We start from the raw sequence: 20,740 nt of genomic DNA on the forward strand, positions 1-20,740 counted from the left end.
ACTTGCTCGTCACAATCGTCTAGACCTATAGTATAGGGCTACATGGCATTGAGCTCGGCCCAATATACTATTAGTTCTTCGCTAAGCGGCTTGACGGGCCAGCCTGTTCTCTTGCGACATTCCTCGAGAAGAGTCACAATCTCGTCTCTTGCATCCCGGCCAGTTGCACACCTTCCCGCTAGTTCACATTGAGCTTGGGAGAACAGAGTCTAGCGGAACGAGACACTTACCAATAAACAAACACATAGATGCCATAATGCTAGAGCCGTAGTCGGAAAGGGTGAGGGAAATACCACAGATTTTGCTCACATGTTTATTAAGCACAGCTTGACGTTCATCTCGCTCACAGAATCCACCAAGAGCTGGTCGATGAAGGGCGATCAAAAGTCGACTGAGGTGGTATGCCTGCATCGCGCATGCGAACATCGGCGGGTGGATCCAGATGGGTTTAAAGACGCTGTTTTCCGCCCTTTCGAGGCAAGGCAGGGGCGCAAATTCTGGTGTGATGCAGCTCTCCCATTCGTCGAGCAAATAAGTGAGATTGCGAGCCTCTTCAAGCATGTTCGAAATCGCAAGGGGAAGATCAGTGCAGTGATCTTCCATAGCGCAATAATTGAGCACTTGGCCTAATAGGACAACGGACCTTGCTGCAAGTTGGTGAGAGTTCAGCTTAGGGAGTGTGATTGTCGGTCGCCAGAAAGTGAAAACCTTTCTTTTGCCTCGAAAAGCCGCCCAGATGTCCTGACAAAGCCAGGCCCACCAGACAGCGCCCTTTACGCCGCCGGAATCGCCGTGGATGACTTGCGACCGCTGAATCCCAAAAACACCTTCCAAGTGACGCTGCCAATCCTGCGGCGACCCGTCCAGCATTTCGAAAGCCGAGATGATAAGGGTAGTCGCGAGGAGCTCCTCGCTAAATTGGAACGACGTGTGCTGCATATCGGTGCGAAGAGAATGGAGTGACTCGTAATAGTACTTGAGAGCTTGGTCGCGGGCATGCGCCTTCTCAGCAATGGTTCGCCTGAGGGAAACCGACATATGCCTCGCTGACAGTGCCAATATAGCACTCAGCAGACCGAGATTTCGCAAAGCTATGCGAGGAACGAGGCTTGCAAAGTGCTTGTACGGATCCAAGAGATCGATCCATTGCGAGATGTTTACTGTGAACTCGGCGAACAGGTGCGCTTCGTACTGGCCAACTGTAATGGGCTCGCTGGTCCGCCAAGGAGTTTCGTCGAGGGCAAGGCTCTTTGTGAGGTCAAAAGTCGATCGGCAATTCTCCAATGCTGCCAGGGACGAATTTGATGTGGAACCAGACTCGCCCACGTACGGAAAGTGGAGACCACTGGCGTCTTCCTCGACATTGGGAGTCACTGAGAGAGGGAAGGATTGGTCTGTAAGATTTGCATCTTGCGCAAGCATCTCAAACCACCTTGCTGTCGCGACTCCGATTGGAGGCGCGGTGGAGCCCGTGCCTGTACTGGCAGGGCTCGCGAAATCGAGGCCTCCTTCAGGGTCATGCACAATAGATGGCACTGCTCGATTTGTCAGTGAGACCGGAAACTCGGTCATCCGCAGTCGATGCACGAACTCGAGGAGACCACATTTCCAGCTATAGTCCGGCGTGATGGCGATGCGCGCTGCATTTCTTCAATCTGTTCTTGCACGTTATACTCGTGGTCTTCATCAGCGCTCTCAACCATCGCATGGTGAGTCGAGGTTGCTTGCTGTAGGGTGCCATCTATAATGCTTAACTTTTCCGTAACAGCTGAAGCGTAAGTGCACTCATCTCCCCTCCGGAGGCAAGTTTGACACTTCGGACGGGCCTCGTCGCACTTCAGGTGTCTGGATCGGCAGACATTGCTGACGCTCCCGTCAGTACCTCTCTGTCGGATCTCAGCATTGGATATTCCGTCGCTGAACGCCTGCACGCTTACCACTGTCCCAGGAATCGTTAGCTACTATCCTCAAATGTACCCCGCTTGGGCTTGTACAAAAGTCGGCACTTACTCCAGTCCTCGTGCGTAGACCACGCCCGCGTGGCTTGCGGATCCGGACTCGTTTCACAAGCGATGCAGGAACCATTTCGGGTGATGATGTTCGTTGTAGAGAACACAAGAATTGAGAGCTCGAATCGAGTCCAGCCTGACGCGTGTTTGGAGCCCCACTCCCCTCTGCTTCACCCAATTAGCCGAGGCCCTCGGGACGGTGGTTACCCAAACATTGGGACTTGAACAATGGCCACGACGCGAGCCGATAAATTCGGCACCTACCCTCCAGCCATGGACTCGTAAACTATCTCCGCAGGACTGCAACCCGACATTCTGTCCTCGGCCATGGCATTCCGCAAGTCCAACAAGCACTACGAAATCCTGCACAAAGCCGAGATGGGCGGCTATGGGGGTATTGATGCCATAGCGTACAACAGCGAATAGATAATAGGCCTCGCGCGAGCCGCAGAAGAGGCGCGTTCACCTCTCATCTTTCAATTCTTCCCATGGGCGCTCGGCTTTGGCAATGGGCTTCTGTTAAGAACAGCGAAAGAGGCGTGTTCACGAGCTACCGTGCCTATCTCTGTTCATCCCGATCATTGTCAAACACCGGAACTGGTGAAGCAGGCTGCAGACATGGGATGTCTTGATAGTATCATGATCGACATGCTCACTACGACAAGGAAGACAATCGCCAGAAAACACGTACCTTGGGACAGTATTGCAACGATCGACAGATCGTTTCGGAAGCCGAGCCGGGCAGAACTGAAGGAGGAGAAGATGGTGTGATTGATGCTGCGGCAATGAAAGGAATGATGACGACGGCAGAAGAGACTAATGAGTTCGTAGCGACCAGAGTGGATACTTTAACCCCTGCCTTTGGGAACGTACACGGTGAGTATGGGCAGGCAGGACCTCAACTAGACTTCGAGCGAAACGATCAACGCTTCGCTTGCCCGAAACGAAAGCTCACATAACCTGCGCAGGTTACAACAGATTTGCTATCGAATTTACACACGAGTACGCATCGTGGTCCACGGAACCAACGGATTTGAACCAGAATTGATGAAGAGAGGCATCGTAGCCCGTGTTATCAGGATCAATGTAGATCGCCACGTTCTTGACGCCTACTCCGAGCACCTTTATACATAGGCTGGCAAAGTGCCACATATTACCATTACAGAACAGCGTATCCAGGCAGTAGTTAAGTTGATCAAAGAATGGATGGTAATCTGTGGGTTTGCTAGAAGAAGCTAGATCCTATGCATGATCGAGACCATTCTTTGACCTGACTTCTTAGTCGTAATGAAACATGTTAATCACGGATACCCTCAACTATATACATAGACGCACAAAATCTTATCCTTCCCTCGATATTGTTTAGAGGTCGACTCGAAGGCCAAGCAAGCTACATTTCCGAAATCTATTGAAGATATGCAAACATGCCACCGTCGCACAAGACACCGGCGCCAGTCATGAACCCACTCATACGCTCGCAAGCCAAGAACACCGCTGGCCCTGCCATGTCTTGCGGCTCGCCCACTCTCCCGAGCGGGATTTTGGCTAGCAGCTTATCCCTGCTCGCCGAATTGTTGAGTTCTTCGGCGCTGAGCTGCGATCTCACAGTACCTGGCATGAGCGCATTGCAGCGGATGCGGTGCTCACCAAGAGCTATCGCCATGGACTGCATGAGCGATAGCACGGCAGCTTTAGTGGGCGTGTAGTGTGTCTGGAAGCGTCCGCCTTGCAGAGCACTAATCGAAGAGATTCCAATAATGCTCCCTCCGGATCCTTGAGCGACCATTTGCTTTGCTGCCGCTTGGCACGAGTGAAATGTCCCAACCACGTTCACGTTGACAGTATGCTCAATCGTACCCGGTTCCATGCTTGTACTATCATTAGCATGCATTCAGGCACAACGTCTCGATCTGCGATCGGACACTCACTCAAGGAAGCTCGCTGGCTTGAATATCCCCGCGTTGGCGACCATGATATCCAGGCGTCCGAATGTCGTTACCGTCTCTGAGACGAGTCTTGAGCAATCTTCAGGTTTTGTGATGTCGCCTTGTACTGTCTGAAGCCTTCCAATCTCTGTCGCTTGCTCAGCTGTGCGAAGATCGAACGCTTCTTTCTCGAGGCTGGTTCGATGCTTCTCGTCTTCAGCTAGACCGAGAAAATTTGCTGTCACATTGCAACCTTGCCGAAGATACTCTAAAACGATGCCCCTACCAATCCCAGTAGTCCCTCCTGTCACTATAGCTGTGAGTCCTGGCAATAGTCTGTTGCTCGTCATCGTGTGTTGGTTTGTTTATATGCAGTGTCCACGAACGTTTTATCGTTCTCGAAGCACACACTTTTGTATAAAGTCGAGCCACTTAAGACCATGTTGTCCCCCGGAAACGTGCCGTGTGCCCGATCGCAGTCACGCTGTGGATCTATGCTGCCCGCGTTTCGAGGGCACAAGCTTGCCGAAGCTGGACCGGAGGTATGTACGTTCATTGTCAGCCCATAACACCTTTTCGCTTTCTCGCCCAGAGAAAGGTAGCACAGTTACGTGCGAGATACTTCCTGTATCGCGGGCAAGCATTCTTAAATCACGATGAAGCACGATATCACGACCATTTCGTAAGCAACGGTGTGCTTTGCTCTATCTTGATCATGCTCGAATCATGTATAGAAGTTTATGGATACAGCAATGACTGACGATGCTGCGCAGGTTTCATGCTAGTTTTGCCAACATTCTGGGACCGAATCCTACGATCGAATTGTTGCTGGCTGAGGACTACGCGTTTGCCCACGAAGCAGGCGTGTTCATTGCGGACAGGAATGAGCTGTATGTGACGAGTAACTGGCTCTTCGATGAGGCAGGCAAGCAGTTCGTTGAGATCTCTCGCATCATACTCAGCCCATCGGTAACTCGTGAGTCTGTGCAAGGCAGTCCCGTCTTGATGGCTAATGGAGCCGTCAACCACGGCGATGGTATCCTTTTCTGCGATCAAGGTGGACCTGACGAACCAAGTGGCGTCTACCACACGTCGCTAAATTCACCAACTACTGCACAATTGTTGATCTCCTCCGTCTACGACCGACCTTTCAATTCGGTCAATGATGTAGTCGTGCACACAGATGGCAGCATTTGGTTTACAGATCCTGCGTATGGATTCGAACAAGGCTATCGACCGACACCTTGCTTGCCAAGTCAAGTGTATCGCTTTCAGCCGAACGATCTCAGCATTCGAGCCATGGCTGATGGGTTCGGCCACCCCAATGGAATCTGTTTCTCACCAGACGAGAAAGTAGTTTATGTGACTGACACGGATTGGCAGTCTGGGTATGGAGATACAGATAACACCAAGGTGTCTTCGATGTACGCATGCGCGGTGAACTCAAACAAACTGAATACGCTGATATCAGGAGCAGATACGCATTCGATGTCACATTCTACTCGGGGCAGCCTTTCCTGAGGAGCAAACGCTTGTTCGCCATGTGCGATGTCGGGATTCCTGATGGCATCAAGTGTGACCTGCATGGAAATGTGTACAGCGGATGTGGAGGTGGGTTGAATGTTTGGTCTGCAGGTGGCATGCTGCTTGGCAAGATTTTGCTTGATGGCGGTGTCGCGAACTTCTGCTTCGGAAGATCTGGCGAGTTGTATCTTTTGAATGAGCAGAGGCTCTGGCGTGCACAGCTTAGCAGCAGCATACGCGGAGCCCTTCTGGGCATCTGAATGCATCGAATGGAAGCTTGCAAAACATGCTAGCGCTGCCACTGACTTCAATAGGGGACCGTACATGTGAGAGAACGATGTGTGCATTGTGTGCATTGTCCAAGGACAAGAGCGCAAGTCCTCGGTGAGCCTTCCCGCGGCTCTGACCACAACGGTGCACCAAATTCGCAAGTCAATGAATCTGATCTCGGCAGGCAGGTCTCAACCGATCAGGACAGGACTTACAACTTAGGTCGATTATGCAAAGCTTCACCACATGAGTGACACAGATGTATTTTTGCGGACCCATACTTTAGATAGACGCGTGAAGGAAAAGACATGTTGATTTCTCTCTACCTTTCTTGCTATGCTTTCTTCGAATATGCGCCGCTTGACGCCCAGGACTGATAATAACAGCGCAACGACCGAAGATCGCTAGCATATGCCAATTACTCCGTTCACTGGAATGTCAATGCTCGTGGTATAACTTGCTGCATCGCTCAACAAGTACACATAAGCACCACCTAGCTCCTGGACTTCAGCAAGTCGAGGCATGCCGCCGTAGTACTTTAGCTGTTGTTCCCAATCGGGTTGCTGCGGTACCCAGTACGTCATGGCCGTATTCACAAGACCAGGTGAGACGCTATTAACACGAATCCCGTGCTTCGCCCACTCCATTGCAAGCGTGTGTGCCATGTTGCGGACTCCTGCTTTACTTGCGCCGTACGGGGCCGATGGGACGCGCTGTCGTCAGGATTAGAGACTGCGACCGCCGAAAGCTCAGAGTGTGTTCACCTTGTTGGGCCGGTATGAAGCCATACTTGCAGTGAAGACTACTGAACCTTTGATGCCGAGCTCAATGAACTTTCGCGCAGCCACGCGGGCGCAAAAGAATGCACCAAATAGCTGTACTGATGAGCTCTGCGAAACTAGTACGGGAGCCGGTGAGCCACTCACATTGACATTGAACAAAGCATGCACTTCTTCTACAGTAAAGTCCAGGGCCGCTTTGTGGTTTGTCCGACCAGCATTGACAACCATACCATGGAGCGCGCCAGCCTCAGCAACTATCTCATCGATGGCCTTCGTGACGGTCGCCTCTTCTGTTACGTTAGCTGTCACGGCGTGAAGTCGACCGGGAAATTGTTTCTGGCCTTGTGCAAACTCGTCGCCTGGCGCTGCAAGATCGATCGAATAGACGGCTTTTGCTCCATTGACTAGACAGCACTCAGCAACTCCAAGGCCAATGCCTCTATTGGCTCCAGTTACTGTCCATGGTCAGTGAATGATATACGTCTCCTCCCTTCGTGCTTACTCGCGATGACCTTTCCGGCCAAAGTGATTTGTGTCTGCGCTTCGGAGACAGCGGCACTAGGCACATTGTTAAGGTGACCAGCATGCGACTCGCCATTCGACTCCGTGGTGTGATTCAACATGACTTAGGACTGGTGAACTGTATCTGATGCGTCAAAGTCTGTGAGGATCGCAATATAGAAGAGTGTAGATGCCATGCACTGGCTTGTGCGTGACAGATAAGTAGCTTAGTACCATGCGAGTTGGGTTGGCCGTTCGTGCTGCAACGATACCAGCTGCAGAAAGCTCTTCGACCCTGCGCGTATCGATTGCCCGTGTGATCTTACTGTGGCAGTCGGCATGAGTAAAGCGAATCATATGGTGGATCTTCGTGCCGTCACGCAGGCTCGGTTCGGTGACCAACAGCCAAGGCCTCGTTACGGTGGCCATGGTCCCACTTTTCCAGAGCTTCCTACCAAGAATCAGGCAGCATTGCGCCTCATCTCTTCATGCTGCTTGTTTCCACCGCACAACTCATCACATCGCCGGAGACGGAATTCCAGCTAACGCGCCCAGAGGTCCCGCCTCTACATCCGCCAAAGAAGGCTTCAGGCAGCTCAACACAACTTATACGTGGTATGCGCGTTAAAGCCCTTTCTGTCAACTTGAACGCTCATACTTTAGATAGCACAACCTTATACGACGAGGGATACTCCAAATTTATTCAACAAGACAAGCATCTGCCTCTGTGCCGGCGATCGAGGAGTGTCGGCAAGAGTACGACAGGCTTGAAGTCCGTTGTAAAGCAAGGAAAGACAAAGCGGGGTTTAGGGTATGTTGGGACTGGCAGAAGTCTACGAATTGGCTTTCTCGTTACTCTGCGTAGCCTCGTATCGCGGGCAGCATGGCAGACGGTTCATACTACTACCACTGTGACCGGCAGAGCCACGTGCAGCGCCCCATATGCAGCCCCAGATTTCCCCACACTTCGTTGTTCCAGGTTAAGAGTCCTTGGACGTAGATATAACGCTCTCTCAAGCTCCTGGTCAGAGCAGCTTCTGGAACGGAAAGAAATCACATTCTAAATTACCAACGGCCGACACGAGAGACCAACCATGCGTCGTGCTTCAGTCAATGCCGAGACTTCCCAGATGGAGCGCCTCACTGCAGGCAAAAAAGCAGGCTTTGCAGGACTGGTGAATGCGACCAAGTACCTCCTGTTCTCTTCTGCTACCGCCTGCGTGGGTTCTTTCCTATACGGTACAGACCAAGGAGTTTTGTCCAACCTGCTGACGGGTCAAAACTTTGGCTCCAAATTTCCAGACGTATACACCGACCCTACCTTGAAGGGATGGGTAGTAGCTGTACTTCAATTGGGCGCCTGGTTAGGAGCACTGATCAACGGGCCCTTGGCTGATAAGATCTCGAGGAAATACACCATCACAATCGCAGGGATCGTACGTGTCGACGACTTTCCTCCCACGCATGGCTAGAGGATGCTAATCGCTTCCCAGCTATTTACAGTCGGAAGCGCTCTGTGTGGTGGAGCCCAAAATGTGCACTACCTTTTTGCTGGAAGAATCATCGCTGGTATCGCCGTCGGACAGGTCTCACACATCATTCCACTCTACCTGGCAGAGATCTCCCCTGCCCAATTTCGTGGTGCGCTGGTATCATGTCTACAACTTGGCATCACTCTTGGTATCATGGCCGCATACTGGATCTGCTACGCTACCAGTTTTATGGGCGGGCAAGCCTGTACTGCTGGTCAGTCGGCCGAATTTGGTGACTCCAGCTTCGATCCATATACTGATGTCCCAGCTGGTGGCTGTAATGGACAAAGTCAATGGGCATGGCGTCTACCACTTGTCATGCAGTGTGGTCCATCTGTGTTCCTCGCCGTCGCGTCCTTCTGGTTGCCGTTCTCGCCAAGATGGCTCATGTCCAAGGGACGTGAAGAGGAAGCACTTCACACCATCGCCAGACTCCATGGTCTGCCTGTCGACGATCCGATCATCCAGACTGAACTGCTCGAGATCAAGGCTTCCGTGTTGTTCGACGAAAGAACTGCCGGCGAGCACCATCCAAATGCCCGTGGTGTTACACTCGCCTTCAGAAAGTTCTCCATGCTGTTCACCAACATCGGACTCTTCAAACGTTTGGCTCTAGGCTGCGTACTTATGTTCTTCCAACAGTTCACGGGTATCAACGCCATCATTTACTATGCCCCGACAATCTTCTCCTCGCTGGGATTGGATGTTGCCACTACATCTCTCCTTGCCACTGGAGTACTTGGCATCGTTGACGTGATATTTACCTTTCCGGCCATTTTCTTCGTCGATGCCTGGGGTCGCCGCATCTTCTTGATGGTGGGAGCGCTTGGAATGCTCGTGAGCCATGTCGTGGTTGCTGGAATCACTGGCCACTACGACGGCAATTACCAACAGACGGGCGGCAAAGCTGCGGGATGGGTTGGCGTGGTCTTCATTTGGGTATGGTTCAAATCAATCCTGAACGTAACTCGGTTTGCTGACAGACCTGCACAGGTATTTGGAGCAAACTTCGCGTACTCATGGAGTCCAGTGGCCTGGCTTCTCGCTTCGGAGCTGTTCTCTCCCGGTCATAGAAGTCAAGCAGTCTCAATCATCATTAGCTGCAACTACGCAATGAACTTCACCGTTGGTCAGGTCACTCCAAACATGCTCGCCCATATGAAGTTTGGCACTTACATCTTCTTCGGCGGGTTCTGTCTGCTTATGTTTCTATGGACCAAGTTCTTGGTTCCCGAGACCCGCTATAAGACTCTCGAGGAAATGGACCTGGTATTTGGCGACAACACTGGTGAGCAGGATCAAGCGCGCATGCGCGAGATTATGATAGAACTTGGCGCTGCAACAGAAGGCAGCTCTTGGCTTGCGCTCGGGGGCAATGAGAAGCATATAGACGACAAACACGAGTTTGTCACTACTACGGTAGCCCGTTGAAGGTCTGCTAGTTCTGATGTAGATACTACGAATGGAAGTAACTTCGGGAAAATAGGATAGATATAGCGATCCCCGGTCTTAAGTACTAGGCGACAGATACTTTTTAGGCACGTACTTTTTCGTGGCCTCGTCAGGGCTCTACGAGACGTAATAGTAGTAGCAAGGTAGCTATAGTAATAAGGCTTAGCAAGTAATCGAGTAAGTATAATAATAAAATAGAATAAATCAAAATACAACCTATTATGAAGAAAATACTAATCACCGTAGCCTCAAGCGCATTACGGAGCGACATGAGGCCGCAAGATCTGATGAACCCAATCATGAGACACATCGAAAAGGTTTACGTCTCTTCTATCGTCCAACATGGCGAAGTCTTGTGTGTCGTCAGAGAATTGAAACCGTGGTAAGACCCACTGAAGCATATGTCCTTAGCACCCAGCTTCTTCGCGTTCTTTCCATATATACTACATCTACCTCCCACCTCATCATTCTCTCATAAAACTGATTCTCGCACCCGAAATCGTTAGCAGAGGTCACTCCATCAACAATTCAAGCCAAAATGTTCAACATCTCCAAGCTCAAAACCGCTCTCTCGGGCATCGTCTCAGAGACTCGCTACGCCAACGATCGGGAGCCCGCGCAAGGACCTCTCACTCCGCTCCCGCCAATCGCCTTCGCAGCACCAATGTACGCCGGGTGCCCCGTGTACACTCAACCCAGCCGACCATCCTACTCTCCAAAAAGGGACCCCAGCAAGCCACCAAGGCCAGCCCAGGGCGACAAGCCAGCTGCGACCTCACTGCAGAGATCACAGCAGCGCCTCTCCTATCTCCGCCAACCACACCAAGCCGAAGACCTCGAAAGCGGCCTACGCGATGCCTCGGACCCAGACTCCAACTTCGAAGAAGGCGATGGCTTGCTAAAGCCAAAAGAGGACGAAGCCATCTCGGGAGAGACCACGTGGGAGCAGATTCAAGCTCTCTTCTTCACCTGTCCCGTCCTCTTCGTGCTGTTCGCTTTGGTGAAAATGCATGACGTGGGACAGGTCATCGAGCGCTTCCGTCGTCGTTCGAGGACGCAAGGCGACGAAGAGGAAGAGGGGTTGTAAAGTGTTGCACGGAGACGCACGGAGTGTTGAAAGGAGATAGTTTTTTTTTTCTGGCTGTGTAGCGAGTCAACGCGATGGTCGCAGCAGATAGCTGGCTCAATAAAGACCACCCCTGACTGCAATAGACGTCGCGCGGTTCGATCTCTGCATAGCTAAATCAAACAACCCAAGCTATAATTTTGTCTTTCGATTTCACCGCGATCTCTCAGTCTCTTACGGTGAACTCAACGCTCACTATCCAGACCTGCTGATCCTACTATAGGAGCCACCATATCGAACAAAAGGAACATTGTCGACCACCAGCAGGCATATGGACTAACACCCTCTTCGGCTCGCGGACGGGAGCGTAGATAGATCAAGCACTCTGTCCAAGCAATTAGCATCTTCGTCCATCAAAGATCGTTCCTCAAACCATCACTTACAGCAGTGGTCGTAATCTCTCCATGCCACGTTCGCTAAGATGCAAGTTGGCTCTCTCAGCTGCTTTCCCTGTTTACAGTAGCAATTCCGTCCGCAGCCACTAACGTAGCAGTCGCCCTTTGGCGCGGGATAGTGACATATAGCGGTATCCGAAAAGCAGTATTTTGCGTCTGCGAGATGCGACCAGAAGAAGAAGACGCCGCTGATCAGAAGTGAGAAGAAGAAGAAGTTCATCTCTCTTCTCTTCTCTTGAGGACGGAGGGCTTGAACCGTTGAAGGACGAAGTTCAAGATGATGTATTCCAGTGTTGAATCCAACATTCAAGAAGTAACAAAGGAAGCGAGAGAAGCACTTATAGCATTGCCACACGAAATCGCGGCCGGCAATCAAAACCAAGCATCCAGATTCAAGCTCACGCTCCAGAACACTGCCAAATCAGAATGAGCTTCCCTAACCCTACACACGCCTAACCAAAAGCCGCTGCAGCAAGACACCGTACAGTTTGTCCTACGTATACAGGGGATCGGACAGCAAGGTACAACTCGGTCTCTTGGCATTCGCAACCCTTTCAGCAGCCGATTCAGTGCAGTCTTTTTTTGAACAGGAGAAGAGAGGCCCCGAAAGATCCTCGGGCTTATGTTTCCTCAAGTCGGCGTATACGGATGACTGACGGCCTGGGATAAAATCACAACACCTCTGTAGCCCTATATATCGAGTGGAACCAGGTCCAAGCCAATGCTCTATGCAACCACACTTGAGCTTATACCCATGTGTTCCACGAATGCAGGTAAGTGACTGTAGTTATTAACGAGCGACTGCAAGCGCCGCACTCGCAAGAAGGGCTGTGTTGGGATCTGGGCCGATTAGAGTCAAAAGAAGCAGGCTGTTTGAACAACAGTTTCGATATAGAGCTCGGACAGACACGCGAAGCTACACTGTCTCGTAACTGTGCATCGTCGTATCCGGAGAACACTCCCTGCGCGGTATCGCTTGCAAAGGTGATAATGCGATTCGTCGAGGCAGCTCGCGAGCATGTTGCCGTGCTAGAAGAGCTTTCGCATCTCTGCTGTGCTGTGCGCCAGGGCAGCACTTCACCTGAAGAAACAAATTTTTCGACTCATGCGCTCGAAATTTCGTGCAAACACGATAAAGCTGTCCTCTCGATTGGACGAGCAAGTGAGCCAAAAGTTGCGAGAGAACACCATTGCGCTACAGCGTCACGATATCAACACGACAGCATTCCGTTGCACGTAATATGCAGGAAACTCTCGAGACCGAACAGCAACCACCCACGGAGAAGGAGGCTTCTTGTTGGAACCTACCAGCCTCGCGATTGTCCAAAAGTGTCGCAGAGTCGTCCAGTGGAACGTACTTGCAAAATTGAAATCCATTGAGTTGCGTTGGGTATATGCTGTTCGTGTCCTCGTCTCTTTCCCTGTCTTTGTGCTCCCGACGCTGCATTGGCTTAACAAACCTCAGCTCCGATCTCCGTTTTCCAAGAAGTAAGTGATGACACTTGCCCTATACCACAGTCCCTGAATTCGCTGAGGACGTGAAGAGGGCCTCGTCACTCGTATCCAGCACTCCGTTGGCATAGATCCACGTCCCTTCATCTTTTCCACTTCTCGACACCTCACCCCATTCCCATCCCATTCGCACCAAAACCCTCATCCCCATATTGCATATAATAATTGCTCGCCGAAAAGTTACCCACTCCACTCGTCCCACCAGCGACCATCAAATCGCCACCCATCGAAAAGCCAAAAGGTCCGCTACTCGCCCCACCGTTTGGTCCTCCATAATCAATCGGCCCATTCATGGCGCTGCCCGGCATAGGATTCTCCATGATTGCATCATGCGTCGACGGAGTCGGATTATTATTCTTAATGACTCCCGCGTCGAACATCTCCCAATCAATCGAGTCAGGCATGTCGAGCATATCGCCAATCATGCCAAATTCTGGAAGGAGGGAATAATCTTGTGAGTTCGAGTTGGGTGAAGGTTCGTTTGAATTCGGTCCCGACGATGAAGTGTATTGGTTTGTGCTCATGGGACCAGTTGCTTCGCTGTTTGAGAGACTCCTTGCCTGCGAAAGCTGAGGCATGTAGAACGAGACAGACGGTCCTTGGGTATTCCCGCTGGAATCGTGTGGTGCGCTATATTGCAAGCTCTCGCCGAGATCAGCAGTGTCGTCCCAATTGTGGTAAGATACGATGCCGCCGAAAGGCATCCCACCTGCCGTATTAGTGGCCTTCGACGTCTGAGCAGGAACACTTTGCGGCAGAGAGAAGTCAATTCCCAGATCGTCATTCGGGATACCCATTCCAGGTCGTGAGGGCGGCGCGCAGTTCATGTTTGTTCTCCGCGAAGCATCAGGTTGGTGTGGGAATCGGGCTCGCACCTTGGTCAACATGGTAGACATGGCACGACAGGCCTTCTCCGTCTCGTCAAGCATTTGCTCTTTTCCGATCTGCTGAGGAGCATTACGATCACGCTTTCGTCCTGCTGCAGCGGCGGCAGACCAGATCTTGTGGCTCTTTTCCAACGCGTCCATCATGACACCCCGGATGGGACACATGATCAGGTTCGGATTCATCACAGCCACGTTGTCGCCAATCTGTTGCGAAAGCTCCAGGCAGACAATCATAGCGGCGAGAAGGAAGTCGTGGGTCGAGATCGACCCCATGTACCACTTCACACTTTCCAGCTGACCTCCAGGCTGGGAAGCGGCATATATTTCGTGCTGATGCCGCAGGACTTTCAATGCTGCATCGACGCAAGATCTGCGACTGAAACCAATGCCGAACTGTTGCTCTTCCACGGAGAGTTGAGCGAATGGCCGTTCCATGTATCTGCGGTGCAAGACCATCTTGGTTTTGAGGTAGATGAGGTCCAAGTTGATTCGACACATCACTTGCTCGGCGGGTTCGGTAACAAGCTCACTCATATCAGGCATCTGTAGAGGGGGCGGCATTGCGGCTCTTGCTTCGTCCAGTCTTCTGTCAAGATCCATCATCTGTCCGTGACATGGTGGCACAGTGGCGTGGGTCAGCTCGTTCACTTCCGCGAAGACCGCAACGAGACGAAGCTTGGCACGCATGTAAGACGAAGGCGTGATCTCATCAACGCTTCGATCGGGTGGCAGCACAGTGGTGTTGACGTTGAAGTCTCTGTCGAGCAGATTTCTCGGCGGCCGAGTATCGGACTGGATCCTCTTGACCTAGGACAACATTAGCTGGTGTATGGCGACGCGCAAAGATCTACACCCACCATTCCTGGCATGCCAAGCTGAAACGAGAACAGGACATCGATCATGCTGATGACAGACCAGACCCGCCGCCTCATCTCGCCATCGAAGACACTGATGCCAGGATGATTGTCTGAATCTCGATGGTATCCCATGCGCAGGCCCAATCTTACTACCAAGCCAATGATCAACCAAGCACTGACAGAGGCTTCTGCACTTCGCATGCCGGCTCCAAAGAGCATCAAGCATTCCATCGTATGGGCTTGGCCTTTGGTGTAGTCCGCAGCCACTACAGAGATATATTGTCAGTTTGTCATTCATCTTGATCGCTTCTGAAATGATCATGCGCCTGACTTACCAGCAGCAGATCCAGCCAGTGAGTGAAATTTGGTCATTTCAGCAAGTATCCGCTTGGCCGCGTCAGACTCTGGGTCCGCGTCGCGAAGACCGAACGAAGTCTTTCCTCAAGTCAGCAAACACGACAATATCACCAGGGGACGATATGACATACCGCGAGCGAGAGGATGGCAAACAGCAGACCGATCCACATGGTGGGAGTGTCTCTCGGGTCGCGCCAAAAGTTCCTGCAGCCCACTCAGTCAAAGGCGCGACACATCAGCAGAGACACACACATACCGGTACTGATCTTGGAAAGTTGGAGCATGGATGATGGGTTTGAAAGGGTCTGGTGAGTTAAACCACAAGGCACATAGGCGATCTGTGATTCTCTTTTCGGGTATCGCTTTAATGAGCTGCTCTCTGGTCATTGCGCCGCCCGCACCACCGAGCATGAGTCCGAGATGCGATGACGCCTGATCGGGTGCTAGATTCTGTGAGGCCGCTTGGCTCATTGGGGTTGTGCCATAGACATCGGCGACGGTTCTCTCGGGAGAGTCCCCTTCGGCCTGCTCGTCATCTTGTTCGTCGCCCAGCTCTCGCTTCAGGTCCGATATGCCGTTCAAGATGGCCTGCCAATGCGTCTCGCCCACGTAGCTGATCTCTCCGTTACTGATGCGCAGCTTGCCAAAAGGCTTTGTCGTGCTGTCCACGTCGTCCTGCGCTTCGCCGTGTCCATTGTGTCCATCTTGCGGACCATAGTCATCGCTATCGCTCGGTGGCGTGAGCTGAGTCGCAGCTCCCTGCCTGCTCTCTATTGATGGTGTCCGCGTGGCTGATGATTGTGTCGCAGCCGTGCTCTCGGCTTGCTGTGTCTGTGCCTGCTTTTGACTCTGCTGATTCATCAAGTCCACCACGAGCGTCTCCAACTGCCGTATCCGCCCTTTGACATTCTGATTCGCCTTTTGCTTCTTCGGAGGTGGAACATAATGGCATTGACCCTCGCGACTTCTCTTGATACACTGGTCACACGCGGGGTCGTGGGATCGGTTACATTTCAGCTTTCCTTGCCGGCAGGGAATACAGGACAACTGCGATCGCGCGCGCTTCTGCTTGAGGTGTTCTCCATTCGCGAGCTTATTCAGCGCGTGGTGGGCGGAGTGCGAGGTAGGCGAGACGCTCTCGCTGGCGTCAGCGGGGCCTTGCGACATGATTAGAAGAGAGAGTGGGCGCGTGCGGTGGGAAATCGGGCGACGGGGGCGGCGCAAGTAATCAGATTAGTTGCGCGACTTGGATGAGGCCTCGACAGGGCCAAGTGATCCTGCAGGAGTGCCCACGAGCTCTTCTTGCACGCGTGCAGTGCTTGTGTTGCTCACGCACGCAGTCTGCCGCCTAGCGCATTGGAGGATGTCTTGCTCTACTCACGCTCTCACTCAGGCCGAATGGAAGACGTCGTCTGACGGAAGGCCAACCCGGATAAACCGCTTCTTCACGCCAATTGATCCGAGCAGCCTACAATAGCTTCGCACATTCGGGCATTGCTGTCGCAAACTATTGTAAGTTGGTCGAGGTGCTGCCTTGCTCATTCTTTGTCAGCACCCAGGATCGGAGCCCCTCGACAGACATGATTGGCCTGCCACCTCAACCGGCCGATTCGACACTTCGTACGGCCGACATCATCCTCTTCTTATTGGTCTTGTTGGGACAATGCACTCCCCAAGAATATCCCTCGCTGCAGGGCAACTTTCACGCCCCTAGATAGAGCTTGGCTGCAGATGACAGAGACGATGAGTAACGCACAGAGATCGACTACTCTCCACCTTGCCGACCCTTGTGAAGAAGACGGCTAGTTGCAGTGCACACGAACGACCAGGATGAGAATGCCTGTAGGGCCAGATCGCATAACCTCCGGGACGGACTTCATGCGGATATGATTGAGAATGGTATCGCAACATCCACCATTGCAGTATGAAAAGACGTGGAATTAATCGCATCAACTTCAACAGAAGACGTAAAACATCTCAACTTCATCTCCTTACATCTCAACCTCACCTCCCAAACCCATCTCCATCTCAAAATGTCTCTCAAACCACCCTACAATGCCTCAACCGCCCACCAAAAAGTCAAAGTCGCCCAAGCCCTCTGGAACACCCAAAACCCCACCAAAGTCTCCCAAGCCTACACTCCAGATTCCATCTGGCGCAACCGCGACAAATTCGTCCAAGGCACCGACCAAATAATCGCCTTCCTTACAGCAAAATGGGAAAGAGAGAAAAATTATAAACTTCGAAAAGAACTGTTCGCGTTCACAGAAAATCGTATTGCGGTGCAGTTTTGGTACGAGTATCAAGACAGTACTGGTGGGATGAAGTGGAAGAGGTGTTATGGCTTGGAGGATTGGACGTTTGATGATGAGGGGAAGATGAGGAAGAGGCAGATGAGTGGGAATGATGTCGAGATCAAGGAGGAGGAGAGGTGGTTTAAGGAGGGGGTGGATGTGGATAGCGTGGAGATTGGGGAGGAGCATTGGTAGAGTGGATGGAGTTGTGATTCTGGTTGGGGTTAGTAGCGCAGAGCATCCGTGACCCGTGGTAAGAAATATGCGACAGACCAGTTGATCCTGTGCCACACTTCCCGAATGACGAACACTGTAGACCCCTCAATCGTTTGATTCAGCGCCGCCCCACTCAAGCTCGGTCGTGCTCTGAAGCTCTGGAGCATTGCCATCCCACGGACCAAAAAGAAGTATGTAGTCGTCCACATACATCAATACGAAAAATGCAAGCACAGCAATATCGCCAACTCCCAACATGCCAAAAGGCACCGATAGTAGGATACTTAGTGACATCTTGTCGAAATGATACAAGATACCCGTAATCAGGCACCAGACCAATAGGGGCAGTAGAATCCGGGTGACCAAGGTATTCGGCCAGACCCCCCCTATTAGTACCGGCAACAACATTATCCCAATGGGTAGGAGAGCTACAGCCAAGAGAAAAATGGCAATGCATAGGCCAACTCTGCGACAAGCGCGCAATGGCACATTGCGCAGCGGCATATGTTCGAACTCCAAGAACAGGAGATTGTCCTTCTCGAGAGGCCTATTGAAAGTAAAGGCCCTGCCCACGAGGATCCCACCATTGTGGCATGTGAAGGTACAGTAATGTGTGTCTCTGAGTAGGATGAGCGTAGTCCAATTTGGCAAGAACATCGCCTTGTTGAATCTCATACGAAGAATCCCGCCCTTTTGCGTTGGCAAGAGCTCGACATGTGCACTGATGATTTCTCCGGATCCCGGCGTACTGAGCTCCAGTTCCGCATCAAACTCTGGAAGGATTCCATCCTCCCTCAGCAGCACGAAGCACATCCGTTGCTCGTTCCAAGCACCCGGAATTGATTCTCTCCTCAGCTCAATGTTCAGAGCGCATCTGGAGTCGCAAAGGATGTTCAAAGTCTGGTCATTGCGCTCATTGCGCTCATTGCGTGTAAGATGGTGATGCGTCGGATCGCGGAGCACGCTGAAAGTCTTGTAGGAAGAGGAGTCGTATTCGTGAATACCTATACGCCAAGTCTGCACGCGAGAGCCAGAAGTAACATCTGCGGCGTAGAGGTCTGACCGGCGATGACCTACTGCTCGGAGCTGGAGAACGAGGATCATCTCAGGCTCGTTCTCGATGCCGCATCTCAGGATCATGCTTCGTGTACTCCAGTAGTCGGGAATCGACAGTGTGTCCCACCAGCGTGTGAAGCGTCCATCGGTATCGGACATGGTTTTTTGACGGAATTTAACCTCATTAGTGATAGCCTGAAAGCCTTGTGAGACGTGCTCGTTGTCCGATATGACATTGCCACAACCTTGGAAATCTTCAGGTGATCGGGCCAACAAGGATGTCGTCTTGAAAGAGCCAATGTCGTATGTCTCTCCAGCGACATTGAATGCGAAGATTGAATCCTCGGAGCCGGTGCGAAGAATCTCATCCTGCAGTCTCTGGAACGAATTCGTGCCCTCGCCGTACAGAATGGGTATATTAACACCCATCAGGCCGAGTAGTGAGTACTAGAATAGAGTCAGCGGTCAGCAGATGCACGTGTACGGCCATAAGCAACAGGCGAGGTGGAGGGCAACGTCGTGCACTAGCGACATAAACTTGAATGACGCCGAATGTTGCACATACCGCACGGTCTTCAACCTTCGTACCTGCATGCAATCAGCGACATTGCCGTTCGATAAGCAAAGTATGCTCACTTGTACGAGTTGACGCCCAAGACATTTTCTGCGCCACGCTAAAGGTACTCAAGTGCCTTCCCTCCTTCCAGATGGCCTCATGCACCCCAGTCAGCTCTACAATCTCAGGAACGATATCCTCAAGATTGCAAATAAAGCGCCATGACTGGCTGTAGAACCTGACCTGACGTGGAGCGATCATCTCTTGCAGTGTCCAAGCTCGTGTGAACCACGTGCATTTCTTGAAGGCCTCATGATCCCAGGTGTCCCATATCGATGGCGTATGGTCTGGGTTGAACACTGTAGCCGAGGGCTGCGACTCATCAGTCATGATTGCATCGGCGATATCAGCTTCACCTGTGGCCAAACCGTGGTCATCGAATTCTATTTCCGGATCGGGCATATCCTGGAGGTAGACATAGCAGACCTCGGCCTCTTTGTACCACTTATACATCGAATTGATCGATTCAGTCAATTCCTGGCTGCTGCTCTTGTCGATACATGCGGTATCGGCCCAGAAGTATAACAATCCGTCAGCGCTAGCTTGCTGGCGACACCATTCTAGCTTGTTCCAGCCTGGCTTGGACCTCAGATCGTCCTTCCGATTCACAATATCCGCGTATCTAACTTCCTGTTCGTCTTCGGGCAGCCACCTGTGGGACAAGATAGCATACTTGTTGCTTTCACCATACGCCGTCTCCAAAACGAGTTCGTCGCCATCGGCACGAAGAAGCCTCATGCTCTCGGCGTACGTTTGACTCGACGTCGGTATCAGCACGACTTGCGCTTGCTGTGTGTCAAGGGAGTGTCGTGAAGTGATGCCTAGGATTCGAAAGGCATCCAGTTCAAGAGATCGAAGGGCCCAGCCTGATGGCTAGCGAAGGCAGTGGATCGAGCTATCGTTTGAGAGGAGCGTCAGCCCCCTCACAACGTGCATGCTGCACACATCTCTTGGCTCAGCCACTGTATGCATGGTGATGACAAAAGCTGACATCACGAGCTGTCCGTGCCTTGAAGCTCGATGGCTCCAAGTACATGGGATTCCGCTACTCGAAAAACATCCGAGCAGTCCCATGTAGCGTGACAAAGTCCGTATCGCGGAAGACTAGACGTCGGGAGCAGATGGGGCGATCAAGACCTGAGGGCAGATAGTGAAGATGAGGGGACAAGAAGGCACAGAGCTTGCTGAGAAAGAGTAATCAATGAAGAAAGGGTTGGAGTTGGGCGTGAAGGCGAAGGACGAGCATCAGTATACGTGTAGAATCTACCATAGGGATTAGCAGCGCTGCGCTGATTGCCATCAAGGATCAGTCGTCACTACTTGCCAGCTCTGATTTTCCCGCCCCTGAGGAGTACTCCATTGCAATGTCCGACGATGCGCGCGCGCTTCTTTGGGCTGTGCCCGGGTTGATCGGGATCGGATGTCTTCC

At 52.0% G+C, this 20,740-nt stretch overlaps 9 protein-coding genes across 9 annotated transcripts; 4 read left to right on the plus strand and 5 right to left on the minus strand.

Annotated features, from left to right (window-relative positions):
• Window positions 1-38: 38 nt before the first annotated feature.
• Window positions 39-2,085, minus strand: CKM354_000226300 (uncharacterized protein; the record flags this gene model as incomplete). The annotated part of the gene is made up of 3 exons (XM_044797416.1): window positions 39-178; window positions 231-1,535; window positions 1,938-2,085. 3 exons carry the CDS (start codon window positions 2,083-2,085, stop codon window positions 39-41), a joined length of 1,593 nt encoding a protein of 530 aa, XP_044653351.1.
• A 1,329-nt stretch (window positions 2,086-3,414) lies between these two features.
• CKM354_000226400 (uncharacterized protein) lies at window positions 3,415-4,284 on the minus strand (the record flags this gene model as incomplete). Its single annotated transcript, XM_044797417.1, has 2 exons — window positions 3,415-3,883; window positions 3,938-4,284. 2 exons carry the CDS (start codon window positions 4,282-4,284, stop codon window positions 3,415-3,417), a joined length of 816 nt encoding a protein of 271 aa, XP_044653352.1.
• A 306-nt stretch (window positions 4,285-4,590) lies between these two features.
• On the plus strand, window positions 4,591-5,718 carry CKM354_000226500 (uncharacterized protein; the record flags this gene model as incomplete). The annotated part of the gene is made up of 3 exons (XM_044797418.1): window positions 4,591-4,616; window positions 4,708-5,358; window positions 5,412-5,718. The coding sequence occupies 3 exons, from the start codon at window positions 4,591-4,593 to the stop codon at window positions 5,716-5,718; spliced, it is 984 nt and encodes a 327-aa protein (XP_044653353.1).
• A 414-nt stretch (window positions 5,719-6,132) lies between these two features.
• On the minus strand, window positions 6,133-7,133 carry CKM354_000226600 (uncharacterized protein; the record flags this gene model as incomplete). Its single annotated transcript, XM_044797419.1, has 4 exons — window positions 6,133-6,441; window positions 6,493-6,603; window positions 6,655-6,965; window positions 7,013-7,133. The coding sequence occupies 4 exons, from the start codon at window positions 7,131-7,133 to the stop codon at window positions 6,133-6,135; spliced, it is 852 nt and encodes a 283-aa protein (XP_044653354.1).
• A 972-nt stretch (window positions 7,134-8,105) lies between these two features.
• On the plus strand, window positions 8,106-9,974 carry CKM354_000226700 (uncharacterized protein; the record flags this gene model as incomplete). The annotated part of the gene is made up of 3 exons (XM_044797420.1): window positions 8,106-8,447; window positions 8,505-9,482; window positions 9,537-9,974. 3 exons carry the CDS (start codon window positions 8,106-8,108, stop codon window positions 9,972-9,974), a joined length of 1,758 nt encoding a protein of 585 aa, XP_044653355.1.
• Window positions 9,975-10,533: 559 nt separating this feature from the next.
• CKM354_000226800 (uncharacterized protein) lies at window positions 10,534-11,082 on the plus strand (the record flags this gene model as incomplete). The annotated part of the gene is made up of 1 exon (XM_044797421.1): window positions 10,534-11,082. The coding sequence occupies one exon, from the start codon at window positions 10,534-10,536 to the stop codon at window positions 11,080-11,082; it is 549 nt and encodes a 182-aa protein (XP_044653356.1).
• A 2,053-nt stretch (window positions 11,083-13,135) lies between these two features.
• Window positions 13,136-16,296, minus strand: CKM354_000226900 (uncharacterized protein; the record flags this gene model as incomplete). The annotated part of the gene is made up of 5 exons (XM_044797422.1): window positions 13,136-14,722; window positions 14,773-15,038; window positions 15,108-15,207; window positions 15,261-15,333; window positions 15,386-16,296. 5 exons carry the CDS (start codon window positions 16,294-16,296, stop codon window positions 13,136-13,138), a joined length of 2,937 nt encoding a protein of 978 aa, XP_044653357.1.
• Window positions 16,297-17,162: 866 nt separating this feature from the next.
• CKM354_000227000 (uncharacterized protein) lies at window positions 17,163-17,618 on the plus strand (the record flags this gene model as incomplete). The annotated part of the gene is made up of 1 exon (XM_044797423.1): window positions 17,163-17,618. One exon carries the CDS (start codon window positions 17,163-17,165, stop codon window positions 17,616-17,618), a length of 456 nt encoding a protein of 151 aa, XP_044653358.1.
• A 126-nt stretch (window positions 17,619-17,744) lies between these two features.
• Window positions 17,745-20,049, minus strand: CKM354_000227100 (uncharacterized protein; the record flags this gene model as incomplete). The annotated part of the gene is made up of 3 exons (XM_044797424.1): window positions 17,745-19,142; window positions 19,261-19,283; window positions 19,332-20,049. The coding sequence occupies 3 exons, from the start codon at window positions 20,047-20,049 to the stop codon at window positions 17,745-17,747; spliced, it is 2,139 nt and encodes a 712-aa protein (XP_044653359.1).
• Window positions 20,050-20,740: the final 691 nt, after the last annotated feature.

This window comes from Cercospora kikuchii (genome assembly GCF_019650295.1).
Source record: "Cercospora kikuchii DNA, contig_00002, whole genome shotgun sequence".
Taxonomy (NCBI): domain Eukaryota; kingdom Fungi; phylum Ascomycota; class Dothideomycetes; order Mycosphaerellales; family Mycosphaerellaceae; genus Cercospora; species Cercospora kikuchii.